General features: G+C 40.3%; 1 protein-coding gene across 1 annotated transcript in view; it reads left to right on the forward strand.

Moving 5' to 3' along the window:
• The first annotated feature begins 1,148 nt into the window (after positions 1-1,148).
• Positions 1,149-25,004, forward strand: part of LOC122557359 (uncharacterized) — a 45,778-nt gene continuing 21,922 nt past the window's right edge. The window contains exons 1-4 of the mRNA XM_087991916.1: positions 1,149-1,634; positions 7,577-7,854; positions 13,350-13,405; positions 24,022-24,151. Coding sequence (XP_087848042.1) covers positions 1,619-1,634; positions 7,577-7,854; positions 13,350-13,405; positions 24,022-24,151 — 480 coding nt within the window. The 5' untranslated portion in view covers positions 1,149-1,618. The remainder of the gene's footprint in view (positions 1,635-7,576; positions 7,855-13,349; positions 13,406-24,021; positions 24,152-25,004) is intronic.

The raw sequence follows: 25,004 nt of genomic DNA on the forward strand, positions 1-25,004 counted from the left end.
ACTGCCAAAATCCAATTCATCAGCTCCGTGACTATATGTTTCCTGTATAAGAATTACACTCCTTAGCACATGAAGAATTTTAACTGCAGGTTTTCAAAGTTTCAGTCTAACCATTTCAAATCCTATAATTACTGCCTCATCCCTAATTTTTTTTAAAGAACAGAATTGACTCAACCTATAAAGTTTTTATTTCTGCTGTTATCCTTCCATCATTGAACCATGATTGCTGTTTGAACTGTCAATATAGACGATTTGCAATAATAATTGCTGGTATATTATTGGTGGCATAATCACTTCTAAATAATTTCAGACTTCCTGCATTGATCTGCCACTAATGTACAGGATTTTCCTTAAGTAAGGCGATTCCTCTTCATTCACTACAAAAGCAGCAGAGGTATGATAGATGCATTTATGACACACAATACAGCCAACGGTGTACATTCTTTTCTGTCGACATGCCATATATCACTGCAGCACAGCATGATGAAGGCTGTTATGTTTGTTCCCCAAGGCTCTGAGAACACTAAAGCTAAATGTTGCAACAGGCCCTTTGTGGAATATAATGAAAATCCTCTCCTTCTACTTTTTACGTCTGCTGCAAGTTTTTATGGCCAGTTTGTGATTCTTGCCCAGCACAGCCATGAACTTTGCTGCCCCATGTGCTTGCCTCATCTGGTTTTAATTGAAACCTCCCACTTTTAACTGCTCCTTTATAATGATAGTTTTCTATGAATCTATAAAACCACACCAAAAACATTGTTACTTAATATTTTCCCACAAGCTTAATTTATGCTTGGAAACTTAGCTCCCATGTCAAGTTGCTTAGCATGAGACACAAAATACAAATGACTTTTCTGGGCTACTGACCAGGCAGACACCTGCTACTCACCATAAACCAATAACTTTCTTTAACATAATAGTTTTGGAACTGACTCATTCCCTGTCTACTTAAAAGATCAACCATTGCAGCTCTATTATTTCTGTATTTTTCTTGAAAATTTTTATGGAAATTGCTAATGAGGAACAAAGTATACTTGAGAGACAAAATTGCAACACTAGTTTTAATATAGCTTGATTGTTTGTAAGGATTAACAGTAGTATTGGGGCTGCGAGACATGTGTGGTCAATATTTAGTCATATGTTTCTCTAACAATGAGTTGGGAGTTGGGAATTGGGAACAACTTTGTCAATCTTACATAAAGGTGTATCTTCACATTCCAATGTATGTGCTGCAAATACTGGTCTTACTTTGTGATACATGGAATATTTGCAGGCAGAAAGATAGATGGACAAAATGCTAAAGTTACTGTAGATTTTATTAGTAACAATCTTTTTGAAATTGCTGGAATGACTAAATAGGAACTACTAAACAAACACTAGATTGGTTTATTGACATGTGGTACAATGTTGTCAGTTTTCAGTTACTAGGATGCTGTTGCCAACTCAATTCAAATTGTGTTAAATTGAAGAATAAATCTCTCATCTAATGCGGAAAAATATATGATTTAAAAGCCAACGCTATGATTCAGCAAAAATGAAATAAAGTGGAGCCAGGAGTGGCACCAAACATACATGGGTTCAGCGATGAATTCTTTCAAAATATGAGGAGATAATCTTGATGATCATTGTGACAGGTACGTAACATTTTTGTTCATCTATATTTGACTTGATGGTTGTCCTTTTAAATCGAGCCATAAGACAAAAAAGATCTACTTAGGTAGGGAACAAAGTGGAATTGTGATATGATCCACGATGGGATTTAAGGCAGAACCTAGATTCTCTGAGATTCAGCCCCTCACAACCTGTAGTGACTAGGGGGGAGTGGGACATGGGTTTTGAAGCACCCGGTTTATGTTCAGTTGTGATGACGTTTTTAGGATGTTTCCTGTTTGTCCAGCAATCACCAAACTTGTTCCACTAAGATGAGCAGAAGCAATGTAGTTGAGAACGCAATTGCAAACCCTCACATCCTGAGATGAAGGCTAAAAATGTTCCTGCAAATTATCTTCAGCCTTTGTGTTTTCACTGTGGAACCAGACAGGTAAGCAGCAGGCATTTGTAGATTCTTTCCAGGTCATCAGAATGATAATCTTCCCTTTCTTCTATTGATATTGTTTTCCAGCTTTCCTGATCCACGCCTCAAAAGTCCTGGAGTTCAGTGGGTTTGCTAGCCCTTGTACTGCCTGGACGGTCTTGACATTCGTATAGCAATGTGGCTTCTTGGAATTTCCAGTCTCAAGAACCAGCACCTTTTTGATGCCATCCATATTGGGGCAAACCAAAGCAGTTACATTTTCCTTTCTTCACTTTCCATCATGACACGTTTCATTCTTAAACGTTAAAGGGTTATTGGTAAAAGGTGGAAAGCCAGTCCAGTCTTAAATGTTTCTTTGTGCACCCTTGTTCAGGATGTGGGCATGACCAATTTGCAGCCCCCGCTGTAGGTTTGCCTATAAATCCAGCACTGCCTAACTCCGTGCTGATTGGCTGGCACAATCCTTTGACAAACTAATCCTGAGTCACTACATGGAACTTGGGCTGATCACTGACATCGTTCCATTGGATTCTTATTTTGTTGGATGGAACAGCTGGTAACTCCACCACAACTGGAGCTTCAGGTTATCAGAATGTGAGTCACCAAAGTTAAATTACTAAAACAAATTAAGTTCTTTAGAAAACCAATCGGTCCCAATGTAACTGGCAGAAAAAGAAACTCACAGAATAGAATTTTCTGGGCCCAGCCTCAGCTTTTCAAAGGGAGGGTATGGGCAGTATAAATTCATTTTCCAGTTGACGGATTGAAGTTTTGTCATGATGTTCTCAGAAGCTTTCCAGTAATAGACTGGAAAGAATGCAAACACAATTTACAAGGCTGTTGCCAGGACTCAAGGGATTGAGTTATAGGGAGATGTTGGACAAGCTAAGACTTTTTTCTTTAGAGCATGGGAGACTGAAGGGGGGATCTTATAGTAGTGTATAAGATCATGAGAGGCATGGATAGGGCGAATGCACTCTGTCTTTTTTCCCAAGGTTGGGGAATAAAGGACTAGTGGGCATGAGTTTAATGTAAGAGGAGAAGGAAACAAAGGGTACCTGAGGGACAACATTTTTACACAGAGTGTGGTATGCATATGGAATGAGCTGCCTGTAGAAGTGGTTGAGCCAGATACCATAACTACATTTAAAAGGCATTTGGACAAATACATGGATCAGAAGGTTTAGAAGGAAGTGAAGGTAAATGGAGTTAGTGTGGATGGACATTTCAGCCGGCATGGACCAGTATGGGCCAAAGGGCCTGTCTCTGTGCTGCAGGACTCTATGACTCTAAGTCAGTTTTCTGACCATGAACCTTTTTTGGATTTATCAGCATATCATTAATAAGGATTAATAAGGCAGGAATTACGTCGATGGGCACAATCCAATTAAGCGAACAAATACAAATTCAACTACTGTATATAAATAAGGCATAATCCTGATGGGTTAGACCTCTTCCTTCAAGCTCCAGTGAGTACAAACTGCTTTAGTTAGTTGGCTCCTTCATAATCAAGGCATTTCTTTGCACAGACACTTATAGTCTGAGTAGTGAAGCCTCCTCATGTTGATCAGCTCATGGAACGTGTCATTCATACACAGTCTGGGTTTTTGTTGTTAAATGCTCGCAGTGAATCCTGACTGTGGTAACAAACCTGTCAAAGTGGAACAGCTATAGCAAACCTGACCTTGTCAGGCCAGTGGGGTTCCAATCAAAATGCCATCTTTTGTGGTTGTGTCTTTGTGCTTTTGCTGAAAAACCATCAGAAATGTGCATTCTGCTAATCATGATGAAAAATCATCGCTGAGTGTTGTAGCTTCTTTGCCGATATAAGTGTGAGCCCTGGCAGATAGTGAAACACTGTACCAACATGATGTTGATCATGCTACATTAGAAGCTGCAATGCAGGGCAGACATTGATGCAAATGAGGCATCTAATGGATTGAACGCCTGTCACCTAACCTTCTGCGTTGAAGTCTTGTTCAGTGCTAACCTTACAATGCTGACTCTTCAAAGTTCTTGTGGTACAATGGTACGGTCAAAAGTGCCTCCTGCTCCTCAGATGCTGCCTGACCTGCTGTGCTTTTCCAGCACACACTCTTCGACTCTGATCTCCAGCATCTGCAGTCCTCACTTTCTCCTCCTCGAAAATAATTCTGCCCATATATATATTCTTAGATTTGGAGATGTGGACTGGGGTGTACAAAGTTAAAAATCACACAACACCAGGTTATAGTCCAACAGGTTTAATTGGAAGCACACTAGCTTTCGGAGCGACGCTCCTTCATCAGGTGATTGTGGAGGACTCGATCGTAACACAGAATTTATAGCAAAAATTTGCAGTGTGATGTAACTGAAATTATACATTGAAGAATTGATTGTCTGTTAAGCCTTTCATCTGTTAGAATACAGTGATAGTTTCACTTCTTTCATGTGTAAATCACAAAACCCTTTTTTTAAAGTTGCATTCTTGGGTTAGCTGTTAACAATGGTGATAGCTAGACAATATGTTGAAGGTGTTGGCCCCCTGTGTTCTCTGTCTGTGACCTGATGTTTAGATTGATTCTAATCTAAAAAGTGAGATAACAGAGTTTTACATAAATTCATGCAGTTTTTGAGCTCAGAGTTCTACATGAATGTACCAAGTTAAAAATCGCACAACACCAGGTTATAGTCCAACAGGTTTAATTGGAAGCACACTAGCTTTCGGAGCGACGCTCCTTCATCAGGTATTTGTGGAGGGCTCGATTGTAACACAGAATTTATAGCAAAAATTTGCAGTGTGATGTAACTGAAATTATACATTGAAGAATTGATTGTCTGTTCTGGCACCTCCGGTACATAAATGTATGGAGTTTTTGAGCAAAGTGCAATATAACTCTGCAAGTACAAATTCACCACACAAAATATGTGTGTGCATGTGGGTCGTTGTCTGCCTGTGTGTGTGTGTCTGTCTGGGGTGCGGGTTGTGAGTGTGAGAATGTGTGTGCGTGTGTGTGGTGAATGCAGAGTGTCTTAAGTCTGTGAGGGGGTGCATGTGTGGGAGTGTGTGTGTCTATAAGGGTGTGTGTGGGTGTCTGTGTGCATGTCTGTGTGTACCTGTGTCCGTGTGTATGTGAGAGTGTGTGTGTGTAGGAATATTTGTGTGTGTGTGTGTGTGTGTAGTGCAATGGTGATCACCTGTAATGTGACATGAACCCAAGGTCCCTGTTGAGGCCCTCCCTACGGGTATCGAACTTAGCTATCAGCCTCTGCTCAGCCACTTTCCTCTGCTCCCTGTCCCGAAGTCCACCTTGGAGGATGGTCACACGAAGGTCCGAGGCTGAATGTCCTGATAATGTGTTGCAGGTCACGAAGAACATGGCGTAATATTTCAGCCCCTGGGAAGTACTGAACAATGAAGGGTACCCTGTCAATTGCAGCCCGTGTCTGTCTCCTGAGGAGGTCATTATGGTTCCTTGCTGTGGTACGTTGGAACTGGCGGTCGATGAGTTGAGCATCGTACCCCGCTCTTGTGAGGACATCCTTGAGTACTTCCAGGTGTCCGTCACGTTCCTCCTCATCTGAGCAGATCTGTTGTATGCGTAGGGCTTGTCCATAGGGAATGGCTGTTTTAATATGTTTTGGGTGGAAGCTGGAGAAGTGTAGCATTGTGAGGTTGTCTGTGGGTTTACAGTAGAGTGTGATGCTGAGGTGTCCGTCCTTGATGGAGAAGCACATGTCCAAGAATGAGACAGACAGTCGAGAGTAGTCCATGGTGAGTTTGATGGTGGGATGAAACTTGTTGATGTCACTGTGTAGTTTTATCAGTGACTCCTCGCCATGGGTCCAGAGGATGAAAATGTCATCAATGTACCTGCTGTACAATGTTGGTTGGAGATCCTGCATAGAGAAGAAATCTTGTTCGAACCCAGGGGCTTCCCAGGGGCTGAAAAATTATGCCTTGTTCTTCGTGACCTGCAACACATTATCAATGAGGATAAGCACCTCACCAAGACCTTCCCCAGACCTCCACTACTTGCCTTTAAACAACCGCCAAACCTCAAACAGATCATTGTTCGTAGCAAACTGCCCGGCTCTCAGGACAACTCCATACAACCCTGTCACGGTGGACTCTGCAAGACGTGTCAGATTGTGGTCATAGATACCACTATTACACGTGGGAACACCTCCCACCTTGTACATGGCAGGTACTCATGTGACTCAGCCAACATTGTCTATCTTATACGTTGCAGGCAAGGATGCCCGGAGGCATGGTACATTGGGGAAACCGAGCAAAGGCTATGACAACGGATGAATGGGCACCGCACAACAATCAACAGACAGGAGGGTTCCCTTCCAGTTGGGGAATACTTCAGTGGTCCAGGACATTCAGCCTTGGACCTTCGGGTGACCATCCTCCAAGGTGGACTTCGGGACAGGCAGCAGAGGAAAGTGGCTGAGCAGAGGCTGCTAGCTAAGTTCGGTACCCATAGGGAGGGCCTCAACCGGACCTTGGTTTCATGTCACATTACAGGTGATCACCATTGCACTACACACACAGATATTCCTACACACACACACTCTCACATACACACAGACACAGGTACACACAGACGCGCACACAGACACCCACACACACCCTTATAGACACACACACTCCCACACATGTATCCCCTCACAGACTTAAGACACTCTGCACTCGCTACACACACACACACACACACATTCTCACACTCACAACCCCCACCTCAGACAGACACACACACAGACAGACAAAGACCCACATGCACACATATATTTTGTGTGGTGAATTTGTACTTGCAGAGTTATATTGCACTTTGCTCAAAAACTGCATACATTCATGTAGAACTCTGAGCTCAAAAACTGCATGAATTTATGTAAAACTCTGTTATCTCACTTTATAGATTAGAATAAATCTAAATGTCAGGTCATAGACAGAGAACACAGGGGGCTAACACCTTCAACATATTGTCTAGCTATCACCATTGTTAACAGCTAACCCGAGAATGCAACTTTAAAAAAAGGGTTTTGTGATTTACACATGAAAGAAGTGAAACTATCACTGTATTCTAACAGATGAAAGGCTTAACAGACAATCAATTTTTCAATGTATAATTTCAGTTACATCACACTGCAAATTTTTGCTATAACTTCTGTGTTACGATCGAGCCCTCCACAATCACCTGATGAAGGAGCGTCGCTCCGAAAGCTAGTGTGCTTCCAATTAAACCTGTTGGACTATAACCTGGTGTTGTGTGATTTTTAACTATATTCTTAGAAGTTACATTTAACATAGGCACTGACAATGAACCATAATTTTAGTCTAACATGCCCAATAACACTTATTTATCAATTGATGTTAAGTTGTACAATATACCTAATAATGTTCCAAATTGAATTTAAACTGCAAGTGCTGAATTTTAATATGCAATTGACTTGAGTGTTTCTGTAGCTGGTAAATGTGCAAATGTCAGATAACACAGTTGAAAGTGACAGTAAGTGATCATAATGGAAGGCAATCACATTTCTTTTCACTGTTAGGTCTCCCGGCACAGAGGTATCAGATGCAGGACTACCTGAGATTTCTATTCAGATCACCTATGCAAAACAGAGAATTAAAACAGCAACCACATGGTAGAGGGCCAATGATTAACCACAAAGGCACAGGGAGTGCTGATATGTCTGGACACATCATATGCAAGAACGTGGCATGGCTATACATCAGTCTGCAAGTGACAGAAGGAGAAGCAGATGCCAGGAACGGCAAGAACCAAACAAACTGCAGTGACCATCCCTGTCTAGGAATTTTGGATAGAAAGGTGGGAGCTGTGAATTACTGTGCATCAACAAAAAAAACTTGTAGAGATTTTAATTGCAATGGGTACACTACCTATTTAACATGGTCTGTGAGCAAAATGGGAAAATAACATCAGGAAATCAGGCTAACACACTTCTGTGAAAAATGGGCAAATCTTTTAATTAAGTATTCAAATCAATGGCTACGTAAGGAGTCTAGCTATAATTCCACTTTTCTAGTGGGAAATGCTCAATGATAAAAGTGGAGATGAGGCTAGATCTGGCTGACACCAAGTGATACCTGGAAGGGGGAGCAGGAGGCTATTCATGTGTTTTCACATGAACTTTCAGGGATCGATGTCCTGATTTTTGAAAATAAAATTGGGCCCAAATTTTCATTCTGATGCTCAATTTTATTCCAATTCAAAAAAAGAGAACATTGAAGATCACTTGGTATTTCTTTCTCTTTATTTCTTCTCTTCCACAGATTGATAGATTTATACAGCACAGAAAAGGCCAGTCAGCCCAACAAGTCTGCACTGACATAACTACCACTAAAAGTGTGCTAATCCCAATTTCCTGACTTGCCCCATATCCTTGAATGTTATGAAATTTGAAGCTGTCATCCAAATATTTTTTAAAGTTTGAAAGGTTTCCAGCCTCCACTATCTTCCCAGATTCACACCATCTGCTAAGTGAAAACATTTCCTGTGATAACAGAAAGAGAGACAGAAAAGGAGGCAGATAGGAAGAATGTGACAAGTTTTACCTGTACCAGAGCAGACCATTAATGTGTCCCCTTACCAGTGCAACACTCAGAATCATAGAACTGTATAACATGGAAACAGACCCTTTGGTCCAACTCATCCATGCCAGCCAGACATCCTAAATAAATATAGTCCTATTTGCCAACATTTGACCCATATCTCTCTAAACCCTTTTCCTATTCACATACACATCCAGATGCCTTTTAAATGTTGTAATTGTTCCAGTCTCCACCACTTCCTCTGACAGCTCATTTCTTACATGCATTACCCTCTGTGTGAAAATGTTGGCCCATAGGTCTCTTAAACCTTTCCTCTCTCACCCTAAACCTATGCCCTCTAGTTTTGGACTTCCACACCCTGGGAAAACAGCTTGTCTATTTACCCTATCCATGGCCTTCATGTTTTTATAAGCCTCTATAAGGTCACCCCTTAGTCTCCAATGCTCCAGGAAAAACAGCCCTAGCCTATCCCGATAGCTCAAACACTCAAACGCTGGCAACATCCTTGTAAATCTTTTCTAAACCCTTTCAAGTTTCATAACATCCTTCCTATACCAGGGAGACCAGAATTGCATGCAATATCCCAATAGTGGCCTAACCAATGTCCTGTACAGCTGCAACACAACCTCCCAACCCCTACACTCAAAGCACTGACCAATAAAGGTAAGCATTCCAAACACCTTCCTCACTATCCTATCTACCTGTGACTGCACTTTCAAGGAACTATGAATCTGCATTCCAAGGTCTCTTTGTTCCATAATACTCTCTGTGTGACACTCTGTAATGATTGAGACACACTACCTAAGACTGTCAGAGGAAAACTACTTGTATAAGCTTTGCTCACTAGGATGTTCAAGATAAAGCTATGCTACTTTCTGGAAACCAGTCTGTGAGTAATTCTCAGCCCAAACCATAGCACACACACTTCATGCTTAAGAGTCATTCCAAAATTTCAGAAGGGATTTCAACAAAAGCAGTCAAACAGTTGTGCTGAGATTCATCAAGAGGGTCACAGGTGCATCTTGCATAATTGGAAACATCTTTACCACATTTAACCAGGGAAATTAGCAACTGAAAAGGTTCTGCGTTTTGTAGGCTTCCCTGAAGTCCAGGGACATAAATAGGAACAGAAATTGACCAGTTATCCCAGTTGCCCTGCTTTTGAAAGTGATCATGGTTAATCTTTATCTTAATTTCCTCCAGCTGTTCAGTTTCTGCTTTCAAATTATTCATTGGGTTAGCATCTATTGCAATTTGTAGAAGGGACTTCCACACTTCTCAAATCCTTTGCCTGAAGAAGTCCTAATTGTTTTCCTGATTGGTCTGATTTTGGTTTTAAATTAGGGCCCCTTGCCTTAGACTCCTTCACCAATGGAACAAGTATCTACCTATTCTAATACTTCTTCAGGCATTCCTAAACAATACTTGCAAATAAATCACTCCAACCTTTTATATTTAAGAGTAAAGCAACCCAGTTTGTGTACGCTCTCCTAAATCCTGATAATGTTCTGATGAATCTGTGCTGCACTCTTCTATGGCTAACATACCTTTTCTAAGATATGCAGCACTGTATAAAATGCAAAAATTCAACACTGCAGAGGTAGTCTAACTTGGCTTTGTACAGCTATAACAAAAGTCTGTCTCCTTTTTGTTCTAACTTGCCATTAGCCTCTTTGATCATTTTCTGTACATGGACTATTATGCTTAAGTCATCAATGCACATAGATCCTCATATCTCTTTGGACCTCCAATGCTTCTAGTTCTTCACCATTTCAATAATAATGAAATCAATCGTCTTTTAGTCCAAAATGGATAACATCGCACTTATCTGTGTCAAAATCCATCTGACACGATTTTCACCCATTCATTTAATCCATCAGTGCCTCTTAGTAATTTTATGGTCCCGTGTACACCAATTATATATTTTTTGTGCTACTACCAATCTTGAATATATGGCTGGCTATTGTGCTATTTAAGTCATCCATAAATATAATAAATGGTTGAAGGGTCAGCACAGATCCTTGTGGGAAGCTACACGTAACTTCCTTTCAATTCAAATACATACCCAATATCACTACTGTCTGCCTTCCACCACCTAATCAGTGTCTTAACAAGTTAATTGGCATTCAATTCCATGAGCTTTAATTTTAGCCCACAAATGCGGTAATATGGTACCTTACTGAATAACTTGTAATATCCATTTAAACTGTATCTATAGACTTCCTCATGTTAACATTCTCAAAAATTTAAGTTGTTTGTTACACCAAACCAACCCTTATAAATGCACATTGGCTCTCTGTAATCATCTCAATTTTTCTAAATGCTCAGTCACTCTGTGCTTAATGATAGATTCAAGTAACTTCTAATGATAGATGTTAGTCTGACAACTCTATAATTCTCTGTTTTGTTTCTCTCAGATTTCTTAAATTAATGAGTTACATTTTCAACTTCTCAATTTAATGTGACAACTCCTAAAGTGATAGTGTTTGGAAGATTATAGCTAAACTATACAATTTATGACCTACATTCTTTAGAACCTCGGATAAAAACTGTAAGATCCTTGACATTTTAGATTTTAATGTCTGGGTCATTATTATGCCTAATGTTGTTTTCTTACTTACGTTAACTTTAGTGAGTTCCAATCCTTGAATCAATGATGATTTCCATGGAATAATAGATACATTATCTTTCTATTTTGTGAAGTTGCTATCAAAGTACGTAACTTGAGTTGGCAAATTTTCTGACTTACCAAATTTGTCTCAATAAGATTTGTCCCAGTATGTGAAATATTTGCTCTAGAGCTGAAGAGGAGCTTTAGCTAGCCCATCCATTCCAGATGCAGAGCACAGGTGGCTGCAGGGATGAGTGAGTGCCAGAGCAGGTATGTTTAAAGGTTCACCTCAGATCTCCAGGATTTTGTTTCCATTGCTTGATAATCGGTTAGGCCCTTTAGCTAGTCCTTACCCTCATTTCAACATCTCTCTCCATCTCCTCTTGTAACCCTCCATACCAATGTATGATCCTCACCCAGACCAGTACTAATTCCACAGCAACTCACCCAGAATCTACCATGGGCCGACCTCTGGAGATAAGTGAAGATTAAAAAATGATTACTAACAATCTAAGGGCGTTTTTATTCATATGGACCTGATATTGAAAAATAATCTAGCCGGGACATCCATTCAAACTTTTAAATCTCTGAAGTTGCTAATCTCTTAAAAAAACAAGCAAACATCAATCTGATACCACATTAAAAACATGCAATCCTTTAATAACCTCTTTAATTTTTCAAGCTGTGCAAATAGTACACTCTATTGAAATAAGTTTTGGTTTTTGAAATTCAGCCAAGCTTTCATATGGCTTGTGAAAATGTCAAGAAAGAGCTTTATCAATACAGCACAAACATTTTTTCCTTCTAGCCTTCACCATTTGACCTAATCAGACTGGTCTAGCAGAACTTTTTATTTAATTTTCTCTGTAGCCTTTTTAAAAATGTTTTTAAAAGCAGAGCATTTAGAAGGCTCTAGACCATGACATTTAAAGAAAACTTATGCAATATTCATGTGTATTTACATCTACTCCATCAATCCATGACTTCCATATGACATGCAACAGCCAAAACCAGGTCTTTTGGAATTCAGTGCTAAGTTCAAATGGCTCTTCTAATTTTTCATTTCCCTCTGATGTGATTCATGTCCTGCTCCATTTAAACAACTGACATACATCATACCCATAAAAAATGGAGGCAGGATTTTGCCTCTACGTCCCACTTACCATTTGAATTGAATTAATTTGATATATTGTTGTCACGTTTACTGAGGTACAGTGAAAAGTGTTGCCTTACAGGCAGATTGTACTATACAAATACATTGTAGTAATAAAACTGAGTGCCGTATACAATGTTACAGTGGCTGAGAAGGTGCAGAGAGAGATCAACATTAAAGATGTCCATTCAAAAGTCTGATAACAGTGGGAAAGAAGCTGTTCTTGAATCTGTTTGTACATCTATACAAACTTCTTACAAACCTGTTGAAACTTCCCAGCTCTGCTGAATATTCAACCCAAAGTAGTCATTCAACAAGTCTTGGCATTTCTGTATTTGTTAGGCTTAATTGATGAAGTTACCACTTCATAGATAAAATACACTTCCAAGATGGTTCATAGCAGTTCAAAGCTACCTCTTTCTTAAATAGGACTGAAATTAGGTCAAATTGTTTGGAATTCTTTTAACACCGAGAGTTGTGAATACCTTGCCATTGAGTATGTTCAAGATGACAGGTTGATAGATTTTTTTAGGTGCTGAATGGAATTAAAGAATAACATAATTTGGTGGGGTTGGGAAGAAGGTTAGCGATGATCTTGCTCAATGGCTGTGTGGTCTCGAAAGACGAAGTAGCTATCTCCTGCTCCAAATGTTTATTTGTAATTTTCCTACTTCAGTCAAGCAGTAGTTGTTTGGAGAATGAGGATATCTTTGCAGTCTGCTAACTAGTTCTCAACGCAAATGCAAGATAGTAACAGAGAAAGTACAGACAAAACATTTGAGGCAGTACCTGGTTAATAATGTTAACACAATTGTGTGGAATTAGCGACTACTGAGATTTAAAAATTGATTCTGATTGAGTATAGAAAGTGATATATAAATATTCAATTGAACATATATTCAGGCATTGTATTAAACGGGCAATCAATCCAATTCTGCAGTAGCCTTTAGGGAGGGTTATGTTAAAATTATCTCTATTATTTCTACAGCTGTGTGCCAACAATGAAGAAGTCTTCTCTGCCACGGTTTCACTGTTTTGTTTTGGGTAAGTGACACTGCCATTCCAGAAGAATGCTGATTGTTGTGGAGGATTCTTGGTTCAGTGTTTTCTAGAGGTTGGGGGAGGGGGTTCCTTAGGAATTTCACAATATTTGCCCAAGGTCTGCAGCATTATGTCAGTTGTTGTGGACTGTTTCCCAGGAGTGTAGTAATATTTGCAGGGCTTGCACCATACAGGAAATTTTTGAAAACCAGTGGTTTATATAGCCGAGTAATGACAATAAATTTGGGGCATGTTTACATATTGTGTCTAAGTGTAAGTGATAAGGTAACCCCTTGAACCCAATTCCTAAGCACTTTTTTGGTCTACATTATTGGCTAAGTAAATTATTTCCACTTATGCCGCAATGGGACACAGCCCCTGCTGAATATTTTCAGCTCTTGAGGGCTACATTGCTGCTGAGACAAAGCATAGTCTATCCAAGGGAAGTCCCTAAATATTCAAAACATCATATCATGTTCACACAGGACCTCCACTCAGCTGGTGTTTTCCAGTGTGAAAAGACAAAGCATGCAGAAAACTTCAACATTTTTTCAATATTATTGTATGACCACATCCCAGCCCAGTTATGGGAAACCTGTTCAGTTCTGAATCACAGAGAATGACATGTGTTTTGTGGTTATGATCATAGAAAATATTGTAACACCAATAAACCAAAAGTGAAGGAGAGGTATGGGACTAGAAGTTCTAATTTCCTAAGTCAATACACTAAAAAACAGCTGAATACACACATAGGCAAGGAGCTGCTGGTAAGTGAGAGCAATTTCAAGAACTGGAAAGTAAAATGACAAAGGTCCAATGACCATTTCGTTTAGGTCATCAGAGAAGTATCCTAACAAAAGTGTTAAATAGTTTCCACAATTATTTGCAACTAGCAAACGTTTGTGTAAAAAACTTTTATGCTTTTGTAGTTCACAAATGGAGGTGGAGGTGCTGGTGTTGGACTGGGGCAGACAAGGTCAGAAGTCACATTACACCAAGTTATAGTCCAACAGTAATGAAGGACAGAGCTTCAAAAGCTTGTGATTGCAAATAAATCTGTTGGACTACATCCTGATGTAATGAATACAGTCATGGAGTCATAGAGTCATACATCAGAGAAACAGATTATGCTAACCAAGCTTCCCAAACTAAATTATTCCCATTTTACTGCACTTGGCCCATATCCTTTCCTATTCATCTGCCTATCCAAATGTCTTTTAAATATTGTAACTATACCTGCAACTATCATTTTCTCTGAGAGTTCAGTCTGCCTACGTACCACCTTCTGCATGAAAATGTTGGCGCTCAGATCTCTTTGAAATCTTTCTCCTCTCACTTTAAAATGATGCCCTCTAGTTTTGAACTCCTTAACCCTTGGGAAAAGACCTTTGCTATTCACCTGTAATTCATTTTCTTGGCTTGAATTCTGTCCTGCATCATATCCTGATTGCTCATCAGCACTGTTCTCACTGACGTATCCTCCAATGTATTAACCAGAATGCTGTTCTAGTTTAAAAGAAATCTCATGGCTTTTCCCTTCCCTGTAACTGAAACTACCTCCCGGGCGAAAGTGAGGACTGCAGATGCTGGAGATCAGAGTTAAGATTAGAGTGGTGCTGGAAAAGCACAATAGATCAGGCAGCATCCGAGGTGCAGGAAAATCGATGTTTCGGGCAGAAGTGCTTCATCAGGAATGAGGCTGGGAGCCTCCGGGGTGGAAAGATAAATGGGAGTGGGGTGGGGCTGGGGAGAAGGTAGCTAAGAGTGCTATAGGTGGATGGAAGTGGGGATAAAGATGATAGGTTGGAGAGGAGGGTAGAGCACGTATGTGGGAAGGGAGATTGGCAGGTAGGACAGGTAATGAGGATGGTGCTGAGCTGGCAGTTTAGAACTGGGGTAAGGTGGGGGGATGGGAAATGAGTAAACTGGTAAAGTCCACATTGATGCCCTGGGGTTGAAGTGTTCCGAGGCGGAAGATGAGGCGTTCTTCCTCCAGGCGTTGGGTGGTGAGGGATGGCGGTGGAAGAGGCCCAAGACCTGCAAGTGCTCGGCAGAGTTGGAGGGGGATTTGAAATGTTCAACCATGGGGCAGTAGGGTTGATAGGTGCGAGTGTCCTGGAGATGCTCCCTAAAGCACTCTGTGCTTAATGCCATTTCCCTACCTTTTCCCATCATCCTTGATGCCCTTACTGATTTTTTAAAAATCTGTCTCTCAGCCTTGAATATACTTATGAACCCAATCTTTACAGCCCCCTGCATAAAAAATTCCAGGAACTCTCTCCCCTCAGAGAGAAGAAATTCTTCCTCATCTCTGTTATAAATGGCAAACTCATATTCTGAGATTATGCCCTCTGCTCTGATGCTCTCCCATAAGGGGGAACAACCTTTCCACATCTATCCTGTAAGCCTGCTAAGATTCTTGCATGTAAGGTAACCTTGCATTCTTCCAAATGCTAATGAGTAATGGTCCAATCTACTCAAACTCCCCTCATAAGACAGTTCCTCCATCAGCCTTGTGAACCTTCTTTGGGGCTGAGTTCAATACCATTATATTTCATAGAGTCATACAGCATGGAAAAAAGGCCCTCCAGCCCAAACTGGTCCATGCTTACCAAAATGTCCATTAACACTAACCCCATTTCCCTGTACTTGGCCCATATTCTTCTGAACTTTTCCTGTCCATGTATTTGTCCAAATGCCTTTTGAATGTTGTTAGTGTAACTACCTGAACCACTTCCGCTGGCAGCTCATTCCATATGTGTACCACCCTCTGTGTAAAAAAGTTGCCCTTCAAGTTCCTTTTTATTCTTTCCCTGATAACTTTAAACTGATGCCCTCTAGGAATCCTAATGCATTCACCCTATCCATGCCTCTCATGATCTTACACAGTTCTATAATATCCCCCCTCAGTTTCCTACGCTCGAAAGAAAAAAAGTCCTGCTTGTCTAACCTCTCCATATAACTCAGACCATTGAGTCCTGGCAACATCCTTGTAAAATTCTTCTGCACTCTTTCCAGTTTAATAACATCCCCCCTATAGCAAGCTGACAAAAAACTGAACACAATACTCCAAGTGTGGCCGCATTAACATCCCGGACAACTGCAACATAACTTCCCAACCTCTATACTCAATATCCTGACCAATGAAAGCAAGTATGCCAAAAGGCTTCTTCACTGCCCTATCCATCTGTAACTCCACTTTCAGAGAATCATGCACCTGGACTCCAAAGTCCCTCTATTCCACTACACTCCTTAAGGCCCTACAATTCACCATGAAACTCCTATCTTGATTTGACTTTCCAAACTGTAAGACCTCACACTTATCTATATTAAACTCCATTTGCCATTTCTCAGCCCCTTCCCCAGCTAATCAAGATCCTGCTGCAATTTCTGATAACCTTCCTCACTGTCCATGATACTGCCTACTTTGTCTCATCTGCAAACTTACTAATCATGCATTGTACACTCTCATCCAAATAATTGATGTAGATAACAAACTGCAATGGGCCCGGCACCGACCCCTGAGGCACTCCAATAGTCACAGCCTGACAAGTATCCTTCCACTATTACTCTCTGCTTCCTACCATCAAGCCAATTGTGTATTCAATTTGCCAGCTCCCCCGGATTCCATGTAATCTACCCTTCCAAAGTGGCCTACCATGTGAAACTTTATCAAAGGCCTTGCTGAAATCCATGTATACAATGTCTACTGCCTTGCCCTCATCAACTTTCCTGGTCACTTCCTCAAAGATAAAACAAATCACAATATTCCAACTGTGTTTGACTAGTGTCTTGTATAGTCATAGCAAAACCTCCCTACCGCATTCCCTCTTAAATAAGACCAACACTCCATTTGCCTTCTCTATTATCTACTGAATTGGGTGCTAGCTTTTTGTGGTTCATATACAAGGACTGCTAAATCCCTTTGTTCTGTAGGTTTCTGCATTCATTCTCCATTTAAATAATGCTCAGCTCCTCTATTCTCCTTGCCAAAGTATATAACCCCATAATTTTCACATTTTATTCCATCTGCCAATTTTTTACTCACTCATTTAACTTCTCTCTATCCCTCTGCAGACTCTTTGTCATCCTCGCCACAGGCCGGCGCACCTTTTCTGTGTCATCAGCAAATTGTCTATGGTACATTAACTTTCTTCATCCAAGTCATTCATATATATTGTAAATAATTATGACCCCAGAACTGATCCCTGTGGTATTCCATCATTGTAGTTTGACACCTTGAAAATGTCTCTCTTATCCCAAGTCTCTGACTTGTATTAGCTAGCCAATCCTCTATCCATGCTGATGTAATACCGCCAATATTATGGCTCTTTTCTTATTAAGTAGCATAATGTGTGGCACCTTATCAAATGCCTTCTGAAAATCCCAATAAACTACATTCACTGCTTCACCTTTATCTATCCGGCTTGTTACCTTCTCAAGGATGTTAAAAATGCCTTAACTTGTTAAACAAGTCTAATTGTTTCACGGAATAAAAATGGGTGGTAAGCAATACTTGGAAATTTAGTTCAGATTTCCAAAATCGTGGGTGAAATATGTATGTTCAGGAAACATTTAAAGGCATTTAAAGCGAAAATTGGGTGTGGAGAGCATGTACCAAAGAACTGGAATTGGAGGACTGAAAGAATAAGCGAGAGGAAGTTTCAAGGTTAGAGTGGTGCTGGAAAAGCACAGCAGGTCAGGCAGCTTCTGAGGAGCAGGAAAATTGATGTTTCAGTCAGGAGCCCTTTATCAGGAATGAGGCTGGGAGTGTCCGGGGTGGAGAGATAAATGGGAGGGGGGTGGGGCTGGGGAGAAGGTAGCTAAGGGGTGCAGTCGATGCACTCTATCCATTACATGTGAATTTTGCTGCTTCTAAATTCATCTAATTTGCCTTTTCAATGGCAGTTCAGAATCTCTGTCCAAAATGGGTACCACATGATCAGCACAACAGACACCTGAATGATTAGGCAGGTATCTCAAATAATTATCAGGATGAGTATCATTAGACTATAGCTAGCAAAGTATCCAATGCTCAGTACACAAGGTGAAGTAACAGTATTCACCAAGGCTCCTTGAACAGCATGTTCCAAATCCATGACCTCTTCCATCTAGAAGGACAAGCACAGCAAATATTTGGGAACTTCACCACCTGAAAATGTCCCTATCCATGTCACTCACCATCCTGACTTGGAAATATATTGCCATTTCTTCAGTGTCATGAGTTTAAAATCAACCAGGCATGTAGCCAACATTAACTGCATCACTTTTGTTTTCCATTGCCTTGGAAAATATTACAAAGGTCATTAACTTCAAGACAAGTAAAAATGGCAATGAAACCATTGAATTCATCAATGTATCCCTATAATTGTGTCATGCCTCCAGCAAGGTATTTGTACCTGATGAGGCAATATTTATGTTGGCTCCCATAACATAAGAACTAGATGTGGATAACGCGGCATAAAAAGTTTATTACAGTTCCTGGTATGTACACATATTACTGTCAGAGCCATTCAATGTCTGAACTAAAACTAAAATATTTGGTTACAATCTATAAAGCTTCCAACAGTGTGTCTTGCTTCAAGTGGCCCAAGTGAAGACTGAGTCTGAGATTTTTATACCCTTTGGCCAAACGCTATGAAATTATGATGATATCCGGAGCATATCTCTTAAAGGTAGTCTGCATATTAGGCATAATAAGGTCCTAGGCTCAGTGTAGAGAAAAGATGATTGGTGGCAATGAACTACCCAAACCAGAAGGCCACATGCTGGTGACATGATATTTGAAAATATACTTGTCACCTTCAGAAACTGAAAATCCTGTCCGTTTAGAGAATTTTGAATTAAATCTGAAACTTCGTAAATTTGAGATTTTATAAAGCTCTGGTTAGGCCCCATTTAGAATACTGTGTCCAGTTTTGGGCCCCACACCTCAGGAAGGACTTACTGGCACTGGAACGTGTCCAGCAGAGATTCACATGGATGATCCCTGGAATGGTAGGCCTAACATAGGATGAATGGCTGAGGATCCTGGGATTGTATTCATTAGAGTTGAGAAGGTTGAGGGAGATCTAATAGAAACTTACAAGATAATGCATGGTTGAGAAAAGGTGGACTCTGGGAATTTGTTTCTGTCAGGTGGGGATACTAGGACCTGTGGGCACTGCCTTAGAATTAGAGGGGGTCAATTTAAAATGGAAATGAGGAGAGTTTCTTCAGCCAGAGAGTGGTGGGCCTGTGGAATTCATTGCCATGGAGCGCAGTGGAGGCTGGGACGTTAAATGTCTTCAAGGCAGAGATTGATAAATTCTTAATCTTGCAAGGAATTAAGGGATGCAGGAAGAGTGCAGGTAAGTGGCGTGGAAATGCTTATCAGCCATGATTGAATGGTGAAGTGGACTCGATGAGCCAAAAGGCCTTATTTCCACTCCTATGTCTTATGGTCTAAATCGTGGTTTAGAGGTCAACTTTGGGAAGATGTGGTAAATCAAAGAGAGTCAAGGTGAAGAGAAAGGTATTAATACAGAAAACAATAAACAAACCATGCAAGGAAAGAATACAGAGTATGAATCTATGAATTTAGCAACAGATGAGACTAGAATTTACAAAGACGGTAAAAGGATAAAACTAAAGGCTCTCTGTTTGAATGCACATAGCATTCAAACAAAACAGAAGAACTGAGAGTGCAAATAGAAATGAGAAAGGGTGATCTGGTAGACATTACAGAGACATAGCTCTCAGATGACATGGAGATAAGGACCTGAATCTTGAAGAGTACATGGTATAGGACATTCAGGAATGACAGAAAATATGAAGGACTACTCAATTAGTTAATGATGGCATTAGCACAATACAAAGGGAAAAAATGAGTTCAAAAAAAGCAAGAAAACGCTTGCAAAGATTTGTAGAGACCAGCTAACAATAACCTCATGGTAGAGTGCAGCATAATAGAAGAAATAATGCACGTTTGTCAGAAAGGCATGGTGATAATAACGGAAGATTTTATTTTACACCTCAACTGGAAAAATCAGCTGGGTAAAGAGAGCCGAGATGAAGAATTCATAAAATGTTTTCAAGATAATTTCTAAGAACATCATGTTCTAGAATCAGTAAGAGAGAAGTCAGTACTGGTCCTCATTGCATAATTAATGATCTCGAAATCTTTCTCTTAGGTAGCTGTGATCATAAAATAATTGAATTTTACATTTATTTTGAGGGAGGAAGAAGTGGGTCTTAGACTTAGACAAAAAGGCCATTATGAGGATATGAAAGCTGGTTAAAGTGGATTACCAAATTTGGTTAAAGGATAGGTCATAGAGATGTACTGACAAACATTTCAGCTTTTGAGTTCCTAAACTTTCTAGTAAATAATGTTTTAGGATGTTCTATTGCATCTCCACTACCATGTTTTAGAACCTTTTATGCCTCTGTTTATGTTCCATGTGAACCCTTCTTCCATGCACCTTCATCTAATGTTATCAGCATAATGTCCTATTTTATTTAAATCAATTTAAAAACATAATTAAAACTTAGTTGACTTTACTTCACTTAGATAATTAAAATTATTGATGAGAAAAATTATTAAATATTCTATAGTGCAGGTGAAATTAAAGAAGATTTTTAACAAGTGCTGCATCTCAAATTTAAAAGATAAAGATGGAAGGCATTATAAATTGATTTGCTGTAGAAAATAGGCATAGATAAAAGAGGGTCTGCTTGAGGTCAGTGAACAATGGATATCAACAGATTTTTTTCTGAACTTGGTGGGAATGGGAGTGTGTGGGGTAGGGGACTGCTCATTATAATGTTATCAAAATTGGTGCTTAATTAATGGTATAACTACATGAGTAACGTAAATAGTTTTGAGAGAACTAGATGAGTTAGGTAACTGAAGTAAAGATTAGCAGCTTAAACTGAAGGTGAAGAGACTTAGCATAGTACACATATCAGTCAGTTTGGTGTGATTGTTTACCACCAGTAAATGTCTTAGGCCAATATGATTGCTTTCAGTAAGACTAATTAATTCATTCTTTTACCCATGTATAACTTGTTGGTTAACCACAACTCAGCAACAACAACTTGTATTTATGCCATAGGAACCCTGGCAGTTATCAGCTTGCTACCATGAGTTGAATGCAATGAAATGTCATACAGCGCCTCAAAGAAGCATTATTAAATAAAATAGTAGACTAAGAAAATAAATGAGATATAGGACAGAATTTTCATCGACCTGGTGGAGTGTGATCAATGGTGAAAACGATGGGGAAATACAGTCAATCAAAATGAGATACTAGAAGTCAAGAAGAATTTTTGCAATTTTCCCTCAAGCTTTAGGATCTTGCCACTGAGCAGTAACTACCTGACTTTTTGCATTTGAAACTCTTTAAAACCTCAACTCACCTTATTTAGTCGCCACTTTCAATTCTCCTCTTTGCCACCAAGAAACCAGATAATGTAAATTCCAAATGTGTAACTCACAGTGTGTACCTGGTGACTGCAGCTCACTGAGTGCTTATCTGAACCATATGCCACTGCTTCTCTACACCAACACCCGTGCATGTTTCATGGTTACCACCTTCCTTCACCCTTTGACCACACAATTTGACAATGGCAAACCACCAATCTGACCGTATTATCGTTCCTGCTCTTGAATCAACCCTCTCACCACTGTAGTCCTTTCAATACCCTACTTTGGAGTTCTGGGATAACAATGATGTGCATGCTTCTGCCATGTCACTCTGCTTGCAGGAACACACATACAGTTTGTGCAACTAACTGGTTTCATATTATGACATTGATATCTTAGTGCGCACACACTTTGTGTTTGCTGGGTGGTGCCAGCCTCAATGTACTTCAGGTTGGTCTGTTTGTGCACGCTCACTGACTTCAGTCTCTGTTGGCTCGCAATGCTTTCTTAGTGCACAGGGCCTTCAGTGCTCAATTACAGGCTGCCAGCATCTGTGACTTGCATTGCACTTTAGCGCAGATGGAGAGGCAGCCACCCTGTCATAATGGAGAGCACTGAACAATCAAAGGGCTGGACATGCCTGCCCAGCACAGTGCTATGTCAACGTCAGGAATGCAGCTTGTGCAAGCAGTTTGCATGGAAAACACACTGCATGGGCTTCAAACAAATAACTTTGTCTGAAAGTCAAAGGGGATCTGATTTCAGGGAATTCGAGGGGAGCTACAGTCAGTCAAGGGGGTCTGACACAGGGGGTTGGGCATGGTCAGTCAGGTACTTCATCCTCCCAGGATCTAGGAACCAGGATGCCTGTCATTGCATTCTGGGTCATAGTCAGTTCTGCAAGTCAACTGCAACCAGTCCAGGGATTAAAAGTAGGTAATTCAGGATGTTTTAGAGAATTCAGTCCAGAGGGAATAGCCTTAGTTAGCCTAGACTGTGTTATGAAATTAGACCTTGGGCATTGGCCATGGTCAGTCCTGGGGTTTTGATCAGTAATTAGCAGGGGTTTATCAAGGAGCAGTTCATGGGGAAAGCAAGTGTCACAAGTCTGGGGATGAACCTCAACGTAAAGTGTGACATGATATGGGGCAATTAAAGATAGTATTGTAGGACTTACAATGAACAGGATGAGGTTGGGAACTTCAGAAAAGGGGGTTAACACCAGTCATGGTGTTCTGGTCTCTACATGGGAAGGGTGTAAAGCTAACAAGTGCATGGAAATTTTCAAAGACATGGGCCCAGGGGAACAAAGTGGTCACATTAATAGCTATATGGAGGGACCTTATGGAAACAAGGAGAGGCTTAAAGTTCAAAGGGACCTCAGGATAGTAACGAACACAGGAGAATGAAGAATGGGGGAAAGAATCATATATTGTGGGTGGAGCTTGCAAGTCACTCACAGTGAAACACATTTGCTGTTGAAAGTCAATTGCTACACAAACTGGCTGACACCATTTTCAGAATGCGTGGAGTAAGTTGCTATTTTTCTTTCCATGAATGGAATGTAACATTTTGAATTTGAGGTCTTGCTGAAGCCAGTCATGGTTCTACCCATTGTGTAATGCCACGCTCTGGCTTCAGTTTGAATGTCAGTGGCAGGTGATTCATTGTCCAAGAATGCACATTTAAAATGACGACCTCAACAGCCATGACCATTACACTGTGAACGCTAATTGCCTCCTTGTCGTGTCAGCTCAGCAAATGTATTGAAAACAAGACATCTAAAAGCTGTACTTGAACTTCCCATTTCACATTCTATAACACATTCTATCAATAGCATTGAAAGACAATGCTTTGCAGCTGTTACATTCACACATGATAATTATACAAGGACAAGATCTGTGAAGTGGAAGGGAACCTTTTTCTTGGTGGATGTTCACAATGTCTTATTGTCAATGTAGCACAAACACATTGTTGTACAATATACAATTGGATAAAGTGACATACCTCAGAGCTCCTATGGAGGCATATAATGTCCTTCCCTGGAAGCCTACTGGTCACTCTATATGAGGGCATAATATGAAGTGTCAATGCGATTGATGTGGAGGCTCAAGAATTCCTTCAATAGAACTGTGTGTTGTCTCTGATATTCCCCACAGATTATTTGTTCATAATGCTCACATTGATATCACTGTGGCTGGATTTCTTGTAGGCTTGATGCAACTAAGAAGAGATTGGAGAAGGAAGCAGGGATTACAACTGCAACAGGAACCTCAAGTACACAGTCACATAAGGTCTCCAGAGGGAGGATCAGTGAGAATGAAGAGATTCCACAACCAAAGGTCTTGTTATTTTTTTCACTTGGCTGAAAGACCGTGCAGGCATTGATTAAGGATATCCTGGGTATCATCATCAAACTGCTGCTGCAGGACCTGCATTCAGAACTGAGTGGCCATTCCTACCCTGGTGGCTGACAAGGATACTGTGAATCCTTGTGCCAATGGCGTGTTTCAAGGACAAATGCAGGTCAATTTGTAAATTAGGCATTGGAGACCACAGTACTTTACCTCGCAAAAAGGAGAGATGAGATCAGCAAACAGCTTATTTTCATTTTATATACTAGCGGAGCATCAAGTGTCCATTTGAAATGGATACTGAGCATTGGAGCATCATTCTGCAAAACTCCACTTCCCCTAACAACAATTGTCACTCTTAGTTGTGAAAGCTACAATGAGCTGAACATCGACAGATTTGTGGTGGAAGGAATTTCAGATTTTTAACTATGTATTATATAAAAAAGTGTGACCTGACTCATCTCCTTAAGAGTCTGCTTCTAACCTGAAGGTCATACCCCAGACCTTTGTTCTGAGTCAAGTGTATCGAGAAATCCTTGCTCCACAAAACCAATATTGCACTCAGATGAAAGGCTGATCTTTGATCAGATGGTTTTTTATGATACCTTAAGTAACTTGCTCCATCGCATGTCTTGCATTAAATAGGACTTTTGCTGAATAAACTATCTAAACAATTTTCTAGGCTCTGTGTCCACAGCCATTTGAACCACTTGTTCTAGAATTAGATCTTCTTTTCATTGAAGAAGTTCTGTAACTGATTTATTTTAGAGGCCAGTGACAAATCTGTCACAAATGAGCTCTTGTAAGTTTCCCTAGCTGCATGGATCATAGACCCATTAGC

This window comes from Chiloscyllium plagiosum, unplaced genomic scaffold (genome assembly GCF_037043375.1).
Source record: "Chiloscyllium plagiosum isolate Xiang-an unplaced genomic scaffold, Cpla_swu_hap1 HiC_scaffold_11, whole genome shotgun sequence".
Taxonomy (NCBI): domain Eukaryota; kingdom Metazoa; phylum Chordata; class Chondrichthyes; order Orectolobiformes; family Hemiscylliidae; genus Chiloscyllium; species Chiloscyllium plagiosum.